This window comes from Lepisosteus platostomus, chromosome 16 (assembly GCF_059453375.1).
Source record: "Lepisosteus platostomus isolate fLepPlt1 chromosome 16, fLepPlt1.hap1, whole genome shotgun sequence".
In the NCBI taxonomy this organism is placed as follows: domain Eukaryota; kingdom Metazoa; phylum Chordata; class Actinopteri; order Semionotiformes; family Lepisosteidae; genus Lepisosteus; species Lepisosteus platostomus.
Window position 1 is genome coordinate 13408289 of NC_142626.1, and position 22479 is coordinate 13430767.

At 40.9% G+C, this 22479-nt stretch overlaps 2 protein-coding genes across 2 annotated transcripts in view; one reads left to right on the forward strand and one right to left on the reverse strand.

Moving 5' to 3' along the window:
- Positions 1 to 22479, reverse strand: part of LOC148646899 (protein NLRC3-like) — a 1251308-nt gene that overhangs the window by 840068 nt on the left and 388761 nt on the right. The window lies entirely within an intron of this gene.
- Positions 11001 to 13699, forward strand: LOC148646918 (uncharacterized). Its single transcript, XM_088609387.1, has 3 exons — positions 11001 to 11074; positions 11249 to 11570; positions 13414 to 13699. Exons 1-3 carry the CDS (start codon positions 11002 to 11004, stop codon positions 13697 to 13699), a joined length of 681 nt encoding a protein of 226 aa, XP_088465513.1. The 5' UTR covers position 11001.

Here is a 22479-nt window from a genome sequence, read left to right on the forward strand (position 1 = left end):
CACGTGGGTTTAAATTACTTCTCTTTTCCACAATTTTGACTGTAAGGCTGAAGACAGATACTGTACCAATTACATCTGATCTCTCTGGTATTCAAGAGGGTTTATTTTCCAGCTCATGAGACATGTTTTCTCTGGTGGCACCAAAAAGTCCATCTATCCTTTTTCTCACCACTATATCCAGTTCAGAGATTCAAGGACAAGGTTAACATTTTTGCCAAAATAAACCTTTTGGTTGAGAATGTTTTTGTGATGTGCTTAATATTACAGAGATACAGTAGATACAAGAAGAGAAAGAAAAATCCTACGGAACACATATATACTGTACTGTTACAGCTTTAGGTGACTGAAAAGTGTCTCTTAGATTTTAGATCAAGTTTGTGACACTGGGAAGAGTAAACACTCCTAACTTCAAAGCCAGGAGGATGTTTGCTAAGGTCTCTGGGGTCCCTTGAGCAGAAACAGATGTAATGTTTACCTTGGTATACCTAGGCAAGTTGTGGATTAATGACTGTCAGGGACCAGTACAGACACAAGGTTACATTAAGAGCAGGAGATGGAGAGAAAAAGAAGGAAGATGCAGGGAGAAGGGAGAGGAGTCCAGAAGAGCTGGGAAGTCTGCACCAGACAAGAGCTGCTACTTCATGATCATGAATGATCAAACAAATCCTGACTGGAGCTACAGTAAGTACCTGAAACTTGTTAGAGAGTGTTTGTTGTTCTGTGTTTTTAGGGAACTTGGATTTCCTATGTAAAAGACACCTCAGTTAGAAACATCTTTCCTGATTAGGGTACATTTTATGGATTGGGATATAGGCTCCCATTTATTTTGTGGCATCCGGGGTGCAGAGAGAGAGAATTAACTTTTTATTTAATTAGAGGCAGCTTGTGTGGTCTCTTTAGGCATATTAAGAGTTTAATGTTTAGTAACAGTCTGGGGTTTTCTGGGTGACCAGAATGTTAGACCTCTGAAATACCTTGTCAGTAAATACTGTATATAATGTAACTTTGTGTGTTGTTGTTGTGTTAATAATAATAATAATAATAATAATAATAATAATAATAATAATAATAATAATAATAATTGCTTACACTTATATAGCGCTTTTCTGGAAACTCCACTCAAAGCGCTTTACAGGTAATGGGGACTCCCCTCCACCACCACCACCAATGTGCAGCATCCACCTGGATGTTGTGTGTTGTGTAGTTTGTGTGTTTTGTCATTATAATAAATATTTGTTTAACTATGTGTGCCTGAATTATTACTCTTCTCAACAAAGCTATGCCAGAGAACAAAGAATTCACGTGCCTCTAATTATACCAGCTGCTCGGGTATAGAAATTACTTACAAGTTGGGGGTTATGAATAATTATCTCACTGATTGACTAAACTGCTCGGTCAATTCCGGATTTTCTCCCGTTTTGTAACCCTCCCTTTGTAACAATACAGAATACAGTATGATGCTACATTACTTCAAATACTTGCAAAGAATGCAAGGCAGGATACACTCTGGATGGGAAGCCAGTCCACTACAGGGCAGACAGGGGCAAACAGCCACACACTCACACACACTCACACTGGGGTCACTTTTCAAGCTAGCAGCCAGATATTTTAACAGTATGTCTGTGGACTGTGGCAGGAGCACATGAAGGAAACCCACATGAACACAGGGAAGACATACACACAGTCAGCACCCAGGGAATTGAATCCAGGGCCCCATTTTGGTTGCTAAGAATGTTTTTGTGGTGTGCTTCATATAACAGATAGATACAAGAAGAGAAAGAAAAATCATAAGGAATACATATATACAGTAGTTCAGATGGGGAGCTGCGTCAGCATGCGTAGGCTTTAAAGGAACGAGTAATAGGTTTATTCCATGCTGAAAAGAGAAGAAAGAAAACACTACATTTCGGCTGTGTGCACCTGAAGAAGGCTCCACGGCCGAAATGTAGTGTTGTCTTTCTTCTTTTTTCAGCATGGAATAAACCTATTACTTGTTCCATATATACAGAATACAATATGATGCTACATTACTTGTTTAACTTGCAAAGTGCGCACGGCAGGATACACTCTGGACTGGAAGCCAGTCTACTACAGGGCAGACAGATACAAACACACTCACACTGGGGTAACGTTTCCCAGCAGCCAGTTATTCTACCAGTATGACTTCGGACTGTGGTAGGAGCACATGAAGGAAACCCACATGAACACGGCAAGAACTTGCAAACTCCACACAGTCAGCACCTCGGGAATAGGGCTGCAGCACTGCCAGGCAGCAATGCCATAACTCAAAAAATCGTTCCTACAGTTTTACTCAGACTGCTCTTGAATGACTTGTGAGTGACTTGTGAGTGTGAGTGTCTTGTGAGTGACTTGTGAGTGTGGAGCTCTTGTCAGCTTCATAATATTCATTGAACTGTGTATCACAGCTCTCCAACACTGAAGTTTCATCACCACCTTGTCATGTTACACTGTGCTGATGCTGAATTTTGTCCCCTTCATTACAAGGGGAGCTCAACTGCAGCGCTTCAAAAAATGTTTTGAAAACCGTTGTGTGACAATGGAGCACACATCCCTCTGCACTCCCTACTCTGCTGCATGTGGGAATGTGCAGCCACAGCACCTGAGGCTCATCAGGATTGCTATTTTTAAGATCCCCACGAGATCGCGGACAGGGTTCAAGCTCTTAACCAGCATAGTAGCGAAACAGTTACGGAAGTATTATTTTTTCCCTTTAATTAAAAACCCGACGTTGTATATAACGAAGAAGAATCGCCTTGTTTTTTGTAAAAACAAAAATAAAAATCATCAGACTGTGCTATCAGAATCATTGTACGAGGAAATTGCAATTAAGTCATACTTTCTATTAAACATAATTTCTATTTCTTCAGTTGCACGTCACCTGAATTTATAGAATATCCGGCGAGTGGAAGAGGTTTCATAAACTAGTATTCTGTAGTAAAAGCAAAACGCAGAAATAAAAAGTTAATAAAAGTTTGATAGTAATATGTTCTGCTAGATGGACACCTGAATTGCAGTCATTTGTTTGACACAACAAATAGAAACTGCTAATTAACATAGTATGATAATAATTTATAAACACATCATCGATATCATGATGAAAAATTAGATTCCTCTGATTGAAAATGATTTAAAACGTATCTCTATTAGTGTAATTAGCCCAGCAGAAGCTTCTTCACATACTGTATAGAATCATAGAGTGTGTCTAGATGCCTGGATTCTCATCAATTACCACACAGTCAGAATGGATGTGCAGTACAGCCCACATCTGGAATAGAGGGATAGACAGAACACTAAAGAGAAGGAACTAAAGGAAAAAAGACACAGCACTCCACAACACTTGCCAATCATCATATAATAATATAGTAATAGTCCTATGAATCACCACACAATGGACAGTCATATCCCTAAAGTCCTATTAAAACCCACCTGAGATGTGGTCCCCAAGCTTCTGGTCTGCATCTTAAATCACATAAGGAACATCCTGGAAGATTCCCAACCATGATATTACATCTTTCCAAAGTCCTACAAAATAGATCACCTTTCCATGATAAGAACTTCAGAGAGTTCAAATGCAAACAAAAATCGTATGAATGCCCAAAATTATCTTGACACATGTTTGATAGTGATAGTGAAAGCATATTTACTTGTACAGTATGTCAGAAAAATATGTTTAACTGCTTGAGACTGACATAACCTACAAGGTTGACAACAACACTTTATAGCTGATATATATTATGAGATATGATATAATAAGGGTTAATGTATGTGATATATATGAACTCTGATGTTATTAAGTCTTATCACGGTAATCCTGAGTGAATGATCAATCTTTCCTTTCATAGCAGATCATTTCACATATATTTTCTATTTAGATTGATAGTTTATTATGCATGTTCTGGTGTTGTATCAATAAGTTGTACACCATGTACAGTATGTTGTGCTGCAGCCGCTATTAAGCCCTGCAGTGAAATGACAGGTTTAGCCCCAGGCGCAGGACTGCAGGGATCTTTGGGAGATCAGAGAGATGAGATGGAGGTGAGGCAGCGAACAGGAAGCAGAGAGCGAGAGATGTGTGGGCTGACTGGGCTGGGAGCGAGTGAAGGCTGCAGTCTGCAGACTGGGACCTGTCTGTGGAGAAGGTGGGGAGACCAGCGCGAGAGGAGCTGTGTGGAAAGTAGACAGCAGGGTCACTGGGGAGAGTTCGTGGTGTTGTAAGAGAAAAATAAGTTCTGGATCCCGAGATGAAGTTTAAACAACTGAGTTTATTGCATGCAAGGAACAATAAGACCGAAGTATTGTTCAAAATATAGGTGCAAATCTTTCAGTTTATATAGCACATTTCAGCCGTTTCTGACGCAGTCTGTTACCATGGTAATGGGGAGAGGTCACAGTGTTCAGACAGTTACCAGACTTTGACCATTCTTAATGGTCAGTTTTAGGTTTCCTTAGTTGGGGGGTCTCTAGCTTGCATCTATAATTCTTATCAGTTAACCCCCAACCCTGTCATAACTCAAAGCCTGGAATGTCTTGTGTCAGAAGAAGTCCTTGTGCAGAAAGGAATCAGTTAACCCCTTCTTCACATCTTATATCTTTTTTCACCGGGAGTAAACAGACAGAGGAATAGCAGGTTCTGTAGCAAGGCCAGTGGAGGACTGGGATCCCCAGGTGCTGGCAAGAGGACCTCAAGGGGAAGGCGAGTCTCCACTGGATCAGTGCTTTCAGAATGTTTAGAGAAAAGGCTTGTTTTTAAGAGGTGAATATGCACAGTCTAAATGTGGTAGAGCTCTAACATCACAGTACTGATCTAGCGGTATGTGCACTACATATTATATACACATAACAACAGACTCAACCCTTGCAGATTGCACCTGTCCTCCCAGCTCAGGCCTTTTCTAACTGTCTGTAACAGGATTTGTATACAGGAAGGAGCTTTGCATACCTGTGCTGCCTCACTGCTCAGTGTCGATCAGTCACTGTTCAGCCCTTTCAAAGTCACTGACACACACAGGACAATGATGCCACTGATTCTACTGCTGGGGACACTGGGGCTCTTTGCTCAAGGTGAGGGTTAAAGAAAATATGACTCTAATTCTCTTATCTTTATTTTATTAATATTAATTTCACAATATTAACCTAAGTTTTAAAGAACTTGGTATCAATTTAGAATAAACCTAAAATTTAAAAAACATCAATAGAAATGTAGCAATTGTGTTTTCTAGGGCAAATATATTATACAAGTGTTTATAATAAGTATGTATTAATAATTAATTCTTGTTGCTATTTCACCCCCAGAGTCCAGTGGGCAGATTGTTCTGACTCGGTCTCCAGCTCAGTCTGTTCTCCCAGGAAGCTCTGTCTCTATCAGGTGTACAGCCAGTCAGTCTGTTAGCAATGAGCTCAACTGGTACCTGCAGAAAGCTGGTCAGGCTCCACAGCTGTTGCACAGATGTTCCAACAAACCGTCAGTCTGGGGTTCCTGATCGATTCACTGGCAGTGGGTCTGGAACAACCTTTACACTGACAATCACTGGAGTCCAGACTGAAGATGCAGGAGATTATTATTGTCAGCAGAGCTACAGCACTCCATTCACACAGTGACACACGTCTGTACAAAAACCTCCCTCAGATCTACAGGAGCTCATCAACAGGAACCACAGAGGACTGAGACTGTGAAAAATATGAATATTTTTTGCTTTTAACAGCTATGTAGATAATATGTTAAATATAGAAGAGAAAGCAAAAGCTGCTGTTTAGGCAGTAGAGTTAATTTCTTATTAACATGTGTGACTGGCTGTTCAAAGGACACTGGATCTGTTAGAATGACAATCAGATGAATCAGGAGCCTGAAGACATTGAAGCTCTTGATGATTCTCCTGGTGTGTTTATTGTTACATAGAACAATAGAAGCACAATCATTGAAGACTGCAGTTTTCAACACTGACCAAAAGAGGGAGACAGATCACCGATTCCTGCACTGTTCAATAGTACATTGATAAAGCCACCAAAACGCATTGCAGTTCATTGCAGATTGTTGGCATTTGTCTCCTCTGTGCCAATGGTTGAATTTCTTTCTAAGCACCTAAAGAAGGATTCCTGAAATGCCCTGAATTAAAATATTTTTTAATAATTAAACACAGTATAAAATATACAAAAAATATATATTTTTAAGTGTAATATAAATATTTGTGTTTCTAAATTCTATAATGTATTTCATACACTTAATTCAATTGTGTTCATTTGAAAATAATCGGTCACGCACTCCATAACAGAAGGAAAGCTCAAACACAAGATCATAAAGCCCAGCTCATAAATCTGAAAGTCTGTGTGATAAAGAACAGTGATGTAATTAAAGTCCTCATCTCACACCTACAGTCTCTCACTGTCTCTACTGTCTGAGCTCATAGTGACCCTGTGTAATATCCCAGATCATCCTGAGCCCACAGCCCACACTCAGTCAATCAGAACAGTGTGTAGATGGGGTTTGATTGACATTGAAGAAAAATATTAGAGTAATGCAAGAATTGCATATTTATACTATTTTCAAACAACAGGGAAAATAAAAGTTTCATGCATGTGTTCAAACATAAAAACAGAAATTAAAATATTTTTTCATATTCATACTGTATTCTGTTATTTAGTGTCAAAAGTATTTTTCTGATATTGGCATCTGTTTCTAATATTGTCATGTTTATAAAATTAGGTCTTTCTGCAAATTAGGCAGTTTCCCACATTCTGAATGCCTTTGTTTAGATACAACATGTCAATACAATAAGTAAAAAACTATACAGATACAGACAATTCACAGAGTTTAATATATTGTCTATCATTGATTTACAGTACATTGATTATTTTCAGGTCTGTGATTGTAGTATGGACTTGTGATTCAAGTGATTTTCATTTTTTAATACTTGAAATACATGATTACTTTCTTGCACTTGAAAATAACGGCTTTTTTGCATATGTACCTCAAAACTTTCCTACTTACACATATAAATGAATGGTATTAACTACAAGTAATGCTGCAGTATTACAAAGTACAGTATACTTCATGATATAGACACTTTGTTGAATTCCAAGTAATGTGTCTAATTCTTTTTTTTTCATGTATTTCTTTTCATTGAGTTTTAAATTAACTCTGTTATAGGGGTAGGAGGTTAAATGCCAGTGAAACCTTCGAGGATGATATAGACCGTGACATTTACCGAAGCATCAGTATTCAGTACCCTAAGGCAGTCGTTGCTGAGAAGCAGATTTGGCAGTAAGTACTGTTGTCAACATTCCTGGATACAGTACATCTTCCTCAGATGTGAACAGCAGGATGTTGTACTATAATTGTGTTTGTTCTTCCTGGTAAAACTGCTTCAGTCCTCACTTGGTCTGTTGAGGATTGATTATGAACTTCAGCTGTCAAGCCTCTCCATCACTTTTCTATGGGATTCAAATCTGGGCTTTGACTGGGACTGGGACACTCAAGGACATTCAGTCTCTTCTTGACAGACCTCTTCAGTGTGGCTCTGGACTTGAGCTTCGGGTTATTGTGCTAATGAAAAGTTAATTTTCTACTCATTTTTAATTTATTGGGTAAGTCAAATATGATTTCCTCTAGAATTACACACTTTACTTAGTCCATTTCTACCCATACAAATGAGTTACTGTATCTATAGAGACTAGAATATTGTCAATGTGTGAACAATGACTACAGGCTCAGATACAGAACAGCTTTACAGTGGCATTTCGAATCACTTCCCTCTTCCACACTGAGCAGCAGGAGAAGCAGGAGTCTTATCTAGGGGTCTAGGTGATATGATGCACATTCCAGGACATAATGATGAACGTCACTATACTTAAAGACAAAAGTAATCTTCTACTGATCAGTGCCTTTTGCACGCTTCATCCCTAATTTGGTCCAAAACCTAATTCTTCTTGATTATTTGTCACACTGCTTTGACATTTATGACTTAACATCAAATATCTATTAATGAGAAAGATGTATTTATAAGGAAGTCAAGCTGCTCCATTTTGATTACACACAGGCAGTGACCATGGCATAGCTTTGACTTACAAGCAACCTGGCAGAAATATAAAAGTAACATCAGCCACCAGTGTCTGAGCACCTTAAAGTGAGAAACATCTGCTGCCTCATTGTACCTCATTGTGATTTCACTGCTGGTGTCTGGTTGTCAAATCTCTTCATCTCCAGTGGAATCAACAATAGAATTGACTTTCCCTCTCAGGTTTAGCCAACAGTGTATCTACCGGCTCTGGTTAAGTTGCTTTGAGGTGTAACTCAGTCTGTATTTATTTATTCTTACTGCCCTTTTAATCACAACTCAACAGACAGTGATATCATACTGTACATATTTATAAGAATAGGAATCTGTTGTATTGCAATAAAATGATAAATTCTCATAATTTTCATATTCACCTCCTTCATTCTTTAATCTTCACAATTGAAAGGATGGGAACACCATACATACAGAATGTACAGTATAAGAACAGGTTTCAGCTAAAAATGTAATCAAGTCACAAACCATAACTTCTCAAAATCATTTATCAGAAACCTCGTAACCTCAACAAATACAATATGATCTCAACCAATTTTGCCTTATCATGTTCTTGTTATAAATCTTGTCAGGATCAATTGTTTTCTTCATGGATGTTTTAATGCTAATCTTAGTCCATTCAAAGACAAAATATTTTCTAGAATTGTTGCTGACAATTTGCATAGAAGAGACGCTTTGCATTGGCAGCACATGCTTCAGTGCTCTGGGAGTGTTTATAGCCCTGTGAGTTTAACACTTCATGACTGGGAGCTTCCCTTCATGGCAACAGAACCCACAGCAACAGTGACCTTCATCACCATCTTCATCTTTCAGAATCCACTGGGCAAGTTACTGTGACTCAGACACCATCAGTGAAATCTGTTCTCTCTGGACAGACAGTCACTGTGAGCTGTAAGACCAGTCCTGCAGTTTACAGTGACAGCTATGGTCAACGCATGGCCTGGTACCATCAACAATCTGAAGGAGCTCCTAAACTTTTGATTTATCTTGTAAATAAACTAAACTCTGGGACCCCAAGTCGTTTCAGTGGCAGTGGATCTGGGACTGACTTCACTCTGACCATCACCGGTGTCCAGCCTTAAGATGCAGGAGATTATTACTGTCAGAGTGAACACAACATCAACAGTAACTGGCCACTCACACAGTGTTACACACCCGTACAAAAACCTCCCTCAGCAGGACTGCACAGCGACTGCACTGCTGCAGCTGGGACTTACTGCAGGTGCTGAGAGAGAAGACAATGAAATAGAACTCAACTGCACACAAACACACTGAATTTCATGAATGACATATCTGCAGTAATATGGAGTTCAATAATTAGACACAGTGGCTCCAGCTATATTCATTCCCCAGATAAAACAGGAACGAACAACATCATACAGTATGACAGAAATCTTTATATTTAAGATATTGAAGCCTCCTTTAAACTATTCTAAAAATACAGTACTCTAATACTACTAGCACTGAATAAAATAAAATTCCTATTTTTGATTAATGATTGATTCCCATAAGACACAAGGGTCACTTTTGTTCATACCTCAAGTTCAGGTTTATTGTCATGTGTACCTGAGTACAATGAAATGCTTACTTGTCTGTTTCCTCACATAACACATGACATTGTTGGAGACAGGAACATAATGGAATGTGTGACAACAGCATAATAGTATAAAATAAAAAAAAATAAAACTGTGGTTTGCAGGAATATGGATGTAATTAATACAGAACACAATAGTGGTAGTATAAATTAGAAGTAAAACAGCTGCAATGTCCACTAGCATTCAGACAGCAGCACTGTGCAAAAGCCCAGCAGTATTGTGATTGGCTATAAGAAATATCTGCTCATGATAGTTTTCAACCTACTGTAAATACCTGCGTTGTAAATGTTGTCACTAGGGGTCGGATATCCAGAAGTCAGGTCAGAAAGTTATGTGCACAAGAGAAAGTCAAAAGTCGAGCTCAACAGTGAGCAGGAGTGAGAGGAGTGAGAGGGTATAAATAGGAAAAGGTGTGAGAAGTGATAATAGCTTAACTAGTGCGCAGGTGTTGACGGCAAGAGGTGCACGCGGGAATACGGTTCGTGACACGCGGATCATGCGGCCTTGGCACATTAAAACTTGCAATTGCAGAATAATTACAGTGCAAGGAGTTTTAAATAAAGCAAAACTTTCCTCTGGAGGCTCTTCAAAACCCAACACCAACCTCCATCTTGAATTATCTGTATATAAAAAAAACACTTCATCAGACCGGTGTGTGAACGTGTGAACTCTACCCTCCAGCAAGTGGAAAGAACAGCCCCCTCAGTGTAGCTCCCTCTGCTGTCAACTGGAGGCTACAAGTCCCTGCTCTCTTCTACAGGGAGCTGCTGTCCCCTGGAGGCCGAGAGCAGGCTGTGTGAGAAATTCCTCCTCCCGGGTTGAGATCGTGAGGAGAGCAGAGTTGTAATGATAATGCTCTCCCCACAGTCCCCAGCAGAGGGAGATATTGTACAGAGTGAGATGATGTGACTCTCCCTGGCCCTCACCTACTGGGGTCTCCTGTTGCTCAATGTCTCTTTTAAATTCAGTCAGGGATCAGACAGAAAGCCCCTCTCTCTCATCTTTCAAAACCCTGTGATTAATGAATGATGCAGAACAGAGGAAAACTATCCGTCTATTTTCAAGTCCTACCTCTGCTCACTGCTCAGATCACAATGGGAGCTCTGGCACAGGATTTATATACAGGAGAAGAAAGTGCTTTGCATACCAGAGCCACACTGTTTTAATTAACAACTACAGCAGCTGCTCTTCTCCATTTTCTACAGACACAGAAAGACAATTTGCATAGAAAAGACACTTTGCATTGGCAGCACATTCTTCAGTGCTCTGGGAGTGTTTATAGCCCTGTGAGTTTAACACTTCATGACTGAGAGCTGCCCTTCATGGTGACAGAACCCACAGCAACAATGACGTTCATCACCATCTTCATCTGGACTCTCCTCATCTTTGTTCAGGGTATAATTTAATACTTGGCTAGTTGTTGTCTTAAACATATTTTAATTTGTGATGGAAGATGTGGCAATTAGCATATTATGTACAAGCTTTACAGAAATGTAAAAATAGCTCAAATAAATTAAAGCATTCTAGTTCTTGAATTCCTGCATTTCCTGTGTTTTGTCTAGTTTTCAGAATCCAGTGGACAGGTTACTGTGACTCAGACACCAGAAGTAAAATCTGTTCTCTCTGGACAGACAGTCACTGTGAGCTGTAAGACCAGTCCTGCAGTGTATGATAATAACCGCCTAGCCTGGTACCAACAGAAAGCTGGAGAAGCTCCTAAACTCCTGATCTATCTTGCAACTACCCGTCAGACTGGGATCCCAGAGCGTTTCAGTGGCAGTGGATCTGGGACTGACTTCACTCTGACCATCACAGGAGTCCAGGCTGAAGAGGCAGGAGATTATTACTGTCAGAGTTTACACAACATCAACAGTTACTGGCCAAGCACACAGTGTTACACAGCCGTACAAAAACCTCCCTCAGCAGGACTGCACAGCAACTGCACTGCTGCAGCTGAGACCTACAGTACTGCAGGTGCACTTACATGTTTATTTCAGTACTATAAGAGACCTTTTCACAAAGTTACAGTATTCAAAGAACTGTGATTAAATTATTTATCATTTGAATCATTTTGACTGTGAGGCAGGGGAGAGAGATATTGATTACATATCTATTGGTGCCATCTCTGATATCCAAGGGGTTTATTTTCCTACACCTGAGAAGTATCATGTTTGAAATCATAAAGATACAACAAAGACATAGATACAGGAAGCGAAAGAAAAACATAAGTAACACATATATCCAGAATACAATATGATGCTTCGCTACTTGAATTAATCGCAAAGGGTGCAAAAAGCAGGATACACTCTGGATGTGAAGCCAGTCCATTGCAGGGCAGACAGACACAAACACACCCACTCACAGTGGGGTCAATTTCCTCAGTAGCCAGTAATTCTACCAGCATGCCTTTGGACTGTGGGAGGAGACAAGTGCACCTGGACGAAACCCACAAAACACAGGGAGAACATGCAAACTCCACACAGTTAGCATCCAGGGAATTGAATCCAGGGCCCAAGCACTGACAGGCAGCAATGCCATAACTCAATAAATCATTCCTACGAACTGCATTTTTAATCACACTGCTCACAGAATGACACGTGAGATCAATACTAGACTGTAGTGCTTTTTTTGGAAAAAAACATTTTGAAAAGTCCTAATTGTTATATTTCTATAAAGTCTTTATCCTCCTCTGTTTACAGTTGAATACTTCAAAGATACATTGTAAGTGTAAGATTATATCTCCTGGTAGTAATGAAACACCACTGGTCTGTTTTAGAGTTAGTTGGATTGGGATAGTTTTTATTTCTTAAACTTTAGAAGAAACTAAAGAAATCTGCAGTTTTATCAGCTCAGGAACACTGTGGTGTCTGGGTCTGGCTGTTAGTACAATGTACCAGTTGTCTCTGCCGAACTTGCGGGGGCGCTGTGGAGCTGGCAGTTCTACCACTCAGCTGGTTGCCATAGTAATGCAGTCAGACAGGAAGCAGGCTTCACCTGCGGATCACCCCATCCTCCCCTCCCTGTCTCCTGGTGAAGCAGGCTGTTTAAGGTCTGAGTGAGCTCTGCTCTGGGCCGTGGTATAAAGCTTCATCTCTGAGCCACTGCCTTGTTCCTGGCTGTATCTGAGTTTCTTCTTGGACTATCGACCAAATTTGTCTCAATTTGAGCTTTGCACTTTCCTTGAGTTTCACTTTGCTGTGTACCTGGACTGCTTCTATAGACCTTGACTTTCAGATGTTTCCTTGTTCCTTTGCTGTGTCTCTCCAGCTCCGAGCTGCGATTGTTTCCTGACTTCAGTTCTGGACTGTGCTTTGCCTGTTTGCTGCTCCTGCCTGCTGCTCACCAGCTGACCTGTTCCAGCTCTAGGGTTCATTTTATGACCTACAGACCACTGTTACAGTTCCATCTTTAACAGCCTCATTGCACCCGTGGGTCTTGTTTCACTGTGCCTGGATTCCATGTCATAGTTATGGGACCCTCATATAAATCAGATTTAACCCTCCTCTCTCCCTGCACAAGAAAGAGACCCTGCGGAGTGTCCACTATGACAGCTGGACTGAACTCTTCCTGCTCTTCAAGGAGCGGTTCTGGGAAAAGGAAGGGATCCGTGGGGGTAGTCCATCACAGACCGTTGTCGCGCTTTATTTACTACGTGAGCGAAGCACTTGAGAGCGGGGTCAGGCTGGTCTGGCGTCTCACACCTGGTTGGACGAGTCCCTGTTCTTCCTGGGGAGGAGCGACGAGGCCTGCCAGTACGCTCTGTACGAAGGTGGGCTGGTGAAGAATTGGAGCCTAGATGAGTCCAGCCTGGCTGCCTTTGTGCTCTTCACACCCTTCCAACTGATGGATTATCACCAGGACCTGCTCGTGCCCTTTCAGAGAGTCTGCTTATTGAAGGAACACACCGCCCTGCTCCATGCGGGGATCGAGATGTCCAGGATGTCTGCTGTGAGGGCGGCCCGGCATGTGAATGACAAAGCATCTGCTGAAGCCGTTCTATTTATAAAGACGGAGCTTTAAAAAAACCTGCAGGGCCTCTGGGCTCTTCTTTCAAAAGCACAGTGATCTCTAAAGGCTGGAGGTCTGTACGCCCAGGCAGAGCCCCTCCAGAGATCAGAGTCTCACTGAGAGTCATTCTCACATTTCCCTGGGCATGAAAATAAATCAGAGCAGTGGCTCCCAGCCCTGGGGCTGCAGAAACACAGTCTGCTGGTTTTCATTCCAGCTGAGTTCTGCTCCTCCAGTGCATTTTCATAACTTCATTGATATTCTTGCTTGTTTACACTTTTATCACACTTCAGTTGTGCAGCATCTGCACACGGTTCTTTACACAACCTGTTTTCGTCAGCTTTTAATTCTGATTGAACAGTTCCTACTGTTCCTACATGTACAGATCTGAAACCAATTACAAATCAGATAATCTCCAGTATGTATAATTTTTAATATGTAGTTCAGGTGGGTAGCTGCGTCAGGATGCGTAGGCTGCAAAGGAACAAGTAATAGGTTTATTCCATGCTGAAAAAAAGAAGAAAGAGAACACAACATTTCGGCCGTGGAGCCTTCTTCAAGTGTGACACCTGAAGAAGACTCCGTGGCCGAAACGTTGTGTTCTCTTTCTTCTTTTTTTTCAGCGTGGAATAAACCTATTACTTGTTAATTTTTAATATGATTGTATTTAGTAAGAAACCAGGATGATACTCTATTTTGCTGCCAGGACCCACAAAGAGCCTGTTCTGTACTGGATTTGAGGAGCTTCAGGGGGATTGTAGTGTTTGGAAAAATAACCTCTTTAAAAGCAGGAAACACAACTGGTGCTACAAGGGGATGTTTGGCTCTCTGACAGATTTCAGGTTTTGCACAAGGTCAGTGAGTTCTGGAGATGGAAAATTATATTGGCTTAGAAAAGTACTGTACATTCAATGTACTGTTTCACAGTTTTCGCAATTTCTTTTCACAGAAAAGTAAAATCACTCTGGTGCCACCAGAGGGCAAACTCCCCCAGAGTCAATTCCTGAAGTCAGAGATGTTCTGTTCAATGTGCTGCTCTCCAGCCCAACATAATGTACAAAGTGCAGGAATTGAGAAGGGACTTAATCATCGGTGTCACTGAACATTAAGAAGAAGTTAACTGATGTCTTATAATAGCAACTTACATTTTAAGCTTTAATCCTACAGTCCTGCTACAGTATGTCTGAACACACAGAGCCATATGCTGCTTTAACCAGACTCACCATACTCCACTCCATTCCAGCTATGTTGAGTGGAATAAGGGCTCAGCTGATTGTGTCTCATCCTCTGCTCCTTATAGGCATACCTTAAAGAACCCACTTAAAACATGCTGGTCACAGTTAACCGTTTGGATACAGCCTCAAGGAAGATAGGTGGGATAAACTTGATTTGTCCCAGCTACAACCCTTAACTGAATAAAGGTTTGTCTGGATATTCAGAATGCTGACAAAAAGGGTCCAACTGCCTCAGTTTCATCAATCAAAAATTAACAATTGGTTTACGAAATATACTGTAAGATTTCATGTGTTGTAGGAAGAATATCTTGGGCAGAATTCTTTACTTTAGTGACTCACTGTCTGGGTCTTACAGTACATCTTGGAGAAAAATTAAGTCCTTATCTGGGCTGTTGCAGTCACGTGCTTGGTAAAGTCCAATTTGCCAAGTTAGTTGGAGATAGAAGTGAAGCCAGTGAGTTTACCAATGAAATGAGTTGGTGGCTATATTTTAAGGTACGAAATCACAGCTGAGGATTGGTTAGGATGTTATCAGGTCCATCAGTGAATGATCATGCTGAGGGTGTCTGAATGTCTTTGGCAGAAGGGCAATAGCAAACTGAGGGGTGCCAGGTTGCACCAAATATCAATAGGGTACTTCAGAATGGTAATAATAGTATTGATCTAGCGGATACTTTTTTTTTCTCTTCAGGCAATATTGGCACAGCTTCTCATTCAGCTCCTCCGCTTCCTACTGCAGTTTCCATTCTTATTCACTGAGCAACCAGACAGCTCCTGCTCAGCAGCTCCATTGTCTGTCTTACCCCAGAGTGTCTCTGCTCTGCCACCTGCCCTTCCCCTCAACTATCAGCCTGCTTTCAGCACAGTATCAGCCTGTCTTTCACATCTCTCACCTGCGTTCCCACCTAACAGCTCCTGCTACCGATTTCCAGGTGTTACAAAGCGTCTTTCAGGACCCTATGCAGACAACACAATCCGGAAGGGAGTGAACAGACACGGGGAGGAGATGAGGAACTGGGCTGGTAGATCAACAGGGGGGGCGTGAAGAAGATGCTCCAGGGGGCGTGGTCTAGGCGAACTGTCCAAAAAGGGAGTCCAAAGGAAAGTCCAGTGCAGGCAAAAGCCCAGAGCCGGGTGATCAATCCAAGACGAACGAGACAAAGTTAAAACCAGAGTGGGATCCGGTGAGGGGTTGTAGACAGATGAGACAAAGTTAAAACCAGAGTGGGATCCAGCGAAGGGTCAGGGGGAATAAGGGGGAACAGGACCAGGCGCTCCAGGTCCCGGACTCGGCTGGTTCGGGACACCTAGGGGGCGAATGTCACCTGAGCCGTGGATGTAGGGCGAGTTGGTGGTCGGCAAGCCTCCGGGCGTATGTCTTCCAGAGCAGAGCCCGGAACCGAGTGAGCGTCTGGCTTTTGTAGGGAGGCTGGAATGGAAAGCAGGTGCATAAAATCAACTAAAATGTGAACGAGCCGGAGCGCCCTTAAGGGGGAGGGATTACAATTGTGATACCAGGACCGAGATTGTAACTTAACATATTGCATACCTACAGGCTCTACAGACTAGAGTAGAATCCATCTTACTTACAACCCATAAATCTGGAGTTCTTCATGTGATTCAATGGCAGGGGGTCTGGAACAGTCTTTACACTGAAAATCACTGGAGTCCAGGCTGAAGATGCAGGAGATTATTACTGTGGGAAGACTGGATTATACTCTATCCTGCAGAGATGCTGACTCATTAAAAAGAGTGTGTATAAAGATTCAGAATTAAGATTAAATGACAGAAACAGAAGAAAGCATTTTATAAAAAGATTAGGTATCAAGTGCGGTTAAGGTCAGGTAGTGTGAATTGGGTAGATGACTCTACGGATTAGAGTAGATCCATATTGCATACAGCTCATCTGTCAGGGTTTCCTGATTGATTCACTGGTGGTGAGTCTGGAACAGCCTTTACACTGATAATCACTGGAGTCCAGGCAGTTCTCTCAGCTCAGGCCTTTTCTGTCTGTGACAGGATTTGCATACAGGAAGGAACTTTGCATACCTGGGCCGCCTCACTGCTCCAAACACTTTAAGACTCACAGTGTGGATCAGTCACTGTTCAGCCCTTTCAGAGTCACTGACACACACAGGACAATGATGCCACTGATTCTACTGCTGGGGACACTGGGGCTCTTTGCTCAAGGTCAGGATTAAAGAAAATACTTCTCTAATTTTATTATATTTATTTTATTAACATTAATTTCACAACATTAACCTTTAAAAGTTAAAGTTTAAAGAACTGAATAAATTTAGAATAAATCTAAAATTTAAAGAACTTCAATAGAAGTGTAGCAAATGTGTTTTCAGAGGCAAATATATTTACAAATTTGTAAAAAGAAGTGTGTATTATAATTAATTATTGGCTTGGTGTTGACTTTAATATATTTTATGATTTGTGGACTATATAGCTGTTAGCATATTATGTAAACAAGCTTTACAAAAAAGAGTAAAATAGCTGAAAGAAATTAAATTCCCTGTGTTTTGTCTTGTTTACAGAATCCAGTGGACAGGTTACTGTGACTCAGACTCCAACAGTGAAATCTGTTCTCTCTGGACAGACAGTCACTGTGAACTGTAAGACCAGTCCTGCAGTGTATGTTTATAACTCTAAGCACTGCCTACACTGGTACCAACAGAAAGCTGGAGAAGCTCCTAAACTATTGATATATTATGCAACTACCCGTCAGACTGGGATCCCAGAGCATTTCAGTGGCAGTGGATCTGGGACTGACTTTACTCTGACCATCACAGGAGTCCAGCCTGAAGATGCAGCAGATTATTACTGTCAGAGTTACCACAGTGGTGCTGTGTTCACACAGTGTTACACAGCTGTACAAAAACCTCCCTCAGCAGGACTGCCCAATGACTGCACTGCTGCAGCTGGGACCTCCTGCAGGTGCACTTACAAGTTTATTACACTACTGTAAGAGATCATTTAACACAGTCACATTATTCAAAGAACTGTGATTATTCTATTTCTCATTTAAATCATTTTAAGAGTGAGGCTGTGGGGCAGACAGATACACAAACACAAACACTCACACACTCACACCAAGGTCCATGTTCCCAGCAGCTGGGGCGCTGTGGAGTTGGATAGTTTTACCAGTCTGGCCAGTTGCTGTGGAAACGCAGTCAGACAGGCAGCTGGGTTCACCTGTGAATTACTACGTCTTGCTGAACTTTAGTCTTTAAAAACAAAGTTTGTACACCGTTTGATTTCCTGGTTCTGGCCCAAGGTAGACAGGTGAGAGAACTTGGTTTGTCCCAGCTACAACTTATTTTTGAATATATTCGGACATGCAACATGTTGACATAAGAAAGAGTCCAACTGTCTTAGACAGCAAACATAGACAGCAAAAATAACAGTTGGTTCATGAACACAAGATTTCTTCTGTTGCAGAAAGAATATCTTGGGCAGAATTCTTTACATCACAGTTGGTGATTGGCTGAGATGCTGTCAGGTTAGGTTCTGGTACAACCCTACAGATCTCCCACTGGTGGATTTTTCTTTGGGTGATGAACAGTGACCTTGGACCTTATGATCATGTCCAGATGACTCTCTGCTAGACATCCAGCCACCAGAAGCAAACATCCACCATGGAGAGTACTGGGTCATCACTGTCCTGCGAAAGACAAACTCATCTCCCTCACTTCCCCACACACAAAGAGCACCAGGTCACTCAGTGGGTGAGACAGGGGCCTCTTCAGCTGCATTCTTGTGCCTTTTCAGCTTGGTCAAGGCACACCAAGATGATTAGAAAAGTATTAGAATGCTTCTGGTACTCCTCTTTCAATGTAGAAAGAACATGATCATCCGAAAAGCTCACAAAAAATGGAATCAACAGGAGACAAATTAAACAGGTATCATGATAGAAATTCAAAAATTAGACAGAAAACAGACTGTGCTGTCAGAAACATTGTATGAGGAGATTACAAAGTAAGATGGACCTTTTATTAAAAATAATTTCTATGACTTCAGATGCGAGACACTGGTATTTCTAGAATATCTGGTGAGTGGAAGGGTATTCAGAAACTAGTATTGTGTAGCAAAAACAAAATACAAAAATAAAAAGTTAATAAACGTTTGGTAGTAAGGGATTTTCCAATAGAATCTGCTAATTAACATAGTCTGATAATAATTTGAAAACACATCATTGATATCATAATAATCAATTGGATTGCTCTGATTGAGAATGATTTACAAAATTATCTCTATTAGTACAATTAGCACAGAAGAAGCTTCTTCACATAAAGAATCATACAGTGTGCCTAGATGTTCATCAATTACCATACGGTCAGAATGGATGTGTGCAGTCTGGCCCACACCTGGAACAGAGGGACAGACAAGAACACTAAAGAGAAGGAACTAAAGGAAAAAAGACACAGCACTCCACAACACTTGCCAATCATCATATAGTAATAGTCCTATGTATCACCACACAATGGGCAGTCATATCCCTAAAGTCCTATTAAAACCCACCTGAAATGTGGTCCCCAAGCTTCTGGTCTGCATTTTAAATAACAAGTGGAACATCCTGTACGATTCCCAACCACAATATTACATCTTTCCAAAGTCCTACAAAATAGATCACCTTTCCAAGATAAGAAGTTAAGACCAAAAAAAAAACATATGAATGCCAAAAATTGTATTGACACATGTTTGAAAATTCATGATAGTGAAAACATATTTACTTGTATGAGAGCATCAATGTGATTTAACTACTAGAGACTGATATAACCTTCAAGGTTGACAACAAAACTTTATATTTGATATATTTTATGAGATATGAGATCATTAGTTAATGGATGTGAAATATATATTAACCCTGATGTTGTTAAGTTTAACCCTAACCCTGAGGGAATGATCAATTTTTCCTATCACAGCAGATCATTTCACAAATATATTCGAATAAGATTCATAGTTTATTAAGCATGTTCTTGTGTTGTATCAATAAGTTCTACACCATGTATGTTATGCTGCAGCTGCTATGAAGCCCTGCAGTGAAATGACAGGTTGAGCCCCGAGCGCAGGGCTGCAGGGATCTTTGGGAGATCATAGAGATTAGATGGAGGTGAGGCAGCGAGCAGGAAGCAGAGAGCGAGAGATGTGTGGGCTGACTGGGCTGGGAGCGAGTGAAGGTTGCAGTCTGCAGACTGGGACCTGTCTGTGGAGAAGGTGGGGAGACCAGTGCGAGAGGAGCTGTGTGGAAAGTAGACAGCAGGGTCACTAGGGAGAGTTCACCAGGAATAAACAGACAGAGGAATAGCAGGTTCTGTAGCAAGACCAGCGTAGGACTGGGATCCCTAAGTGCTGGCAAGAGGACCTCCAGGAGAGGGCGAGTCTCTGCTGGATCAGTGCTTTCAGATTGTTTAGAGAAAAAAATGTTGTTTTTAAGAGGCGTATATGCATAGACTAAATGTGGTAGAGCTCTAACATCAGAGTACTGATCTAGTGGTACAGTACATGCACTACATATTATATACAGTACTCATAACAGCAGACCCAACCCTTGCAGATTGCACCTGTTCTCCCAGCTCAGGCCCTTTCTAACTGTCTGTGACAGGATTTGTATACAAGAAGGAGCTTTGCATACCTGTGCCGCCTCACTGCTCCAGACACTTTTAGACTCACAGTGTGGATCAGTCACTGTTCAGCCCTTTCAGAGTCACTGAAACACACAGGACAATGATGTCACTGATTCTACTGCTGGGGACACTGGGGCTCTTTGCTCAAGGTGAAGATTAAAGATAATAATTCTCTTATTCTATTATTTGTATTTCATTAATATTAATTCCAAATATAAACCTACGTTTTAAAGACCTAAGAATACATTTAGAATAAAAATACAATTTGAGGAACGTCAATAGAAACGTAGCAAATGTGTTTTCTGTGGTAAATATATATACAAATGTTTACGAAAAGTATGAATTAAGAATTAATTATTGTTGCTATTTCACCTCCAGTGTCCAGTGGACAAATTGTTCTGACTCAGTCACCAGCAGCTCAGTCTGTTATCCCAGGAAGCTCCATCGCGATCAGCTGTACAACCAGCAGCTCTGTTACCAGTGGTAGTACCAGCTATCTGCAATGGTACCTGCAGAAACCTGGCCAGGCTCCACAGCTCCTGGTTTATTATGCAACAAACCGTCAGTCTGGGGTTCCTGATCGATTCACTGGCAGTAGGTCTGGAACAGCCTTTACTCTGACAATCACTGGAGTCCAGGCTGAAGATGCAGGAGATTATTACTGTCAGCAGGGCTACCACAGTGATACAGATCTGTACAAGAACCTCCCTCAGCTCTACAGGAGCTGCTCTGGCTCATCAACAGGAACCACAGAGGACTGAGATTGAGAACAGCTGCAGAGCTGCTACAATTAAATGAACAAAGCTGAGTTTTCATATCATTTATAAATATTGTGTAATAAACACATAATCAATGTGTAAATGTATTTAAGTATTAAGCTTAATAGACTATGAAATTGAAAATTGCAATTAAATAAATTACGTTAATTAGCATTATAGCTAATAAGATTTTTTTTGTATTTTTAACATTACTAGTCTATTTTTACCTTGTGATATTTATTAATTATGTAAAATACAATCCAATCAACTCCATTTCTAAAGAGATTACAGAAGCTACTGTGAGACACGGGATCTGGATGTTTTTCATCTGTGTTAAACAGACTGCAGTTATAATCATTGACCACAAGAGGGAGACAGAAGAGATCATTGCTGTCTCCGCTGTAACAGCACCATGATTTCATCAGTAAAACAGGCTTCACTTCCCACAATAGGTAACTCAGTTCTCCCATTGCTGACATTTGTGTCCTCCTAGCTAGTGATGTAAAAACTGCACAGTGCTTAGTTTGCTTTCACAGTACCTGAAGGAGTTTAGTCTGAAACATCCTGATATTGTAATTATTTAAATGTTGTGTATAAAATGTTGTGTATCATGAAGATAGATAGGAGATAGTTTTATAATAAATCTTGTTTTTCTCTTTATAAATTCGGTGAAGTGCTTCAGACATATGCAAGGCATATGCAATACTTATGCAAGGTAATTCTGTAAAGTAATTGATAAGTACTTTTATAACCACTCTGAATAAAAAAAAAGTTAAATAACTTGTCAGTTCACATGTCTTGACCACCAGTCCACACTACATGAAGGGACATTATCTCTGGGTTATTCACATTGAAGTGTGAGGTCTGCTACCCACAAACTTCTCCACTATGCGGAGTGGTGGCTCTGTGGCTAAGGCTCTGCACCTATGGTTGGGAGATTGCAGGTTCAAATCTTGTGGCTGACAGAGAACTTCTACTCTGTTGGGCTCCTGAGCAATGTTCTTACCTCCAGCTCTCCAGGTACAATGGCTGACCCTGTGCTCTGACCAGAAGCTTCTCTCCCTGTCTGTGTCTTAGGAGAGCAAGCTGGGGTATGTGAAAAGACAAATTTGTCATTCAAGAAATTGTAAATGGCTAATAAGATGATCTTATCTTAATCTGCAAAT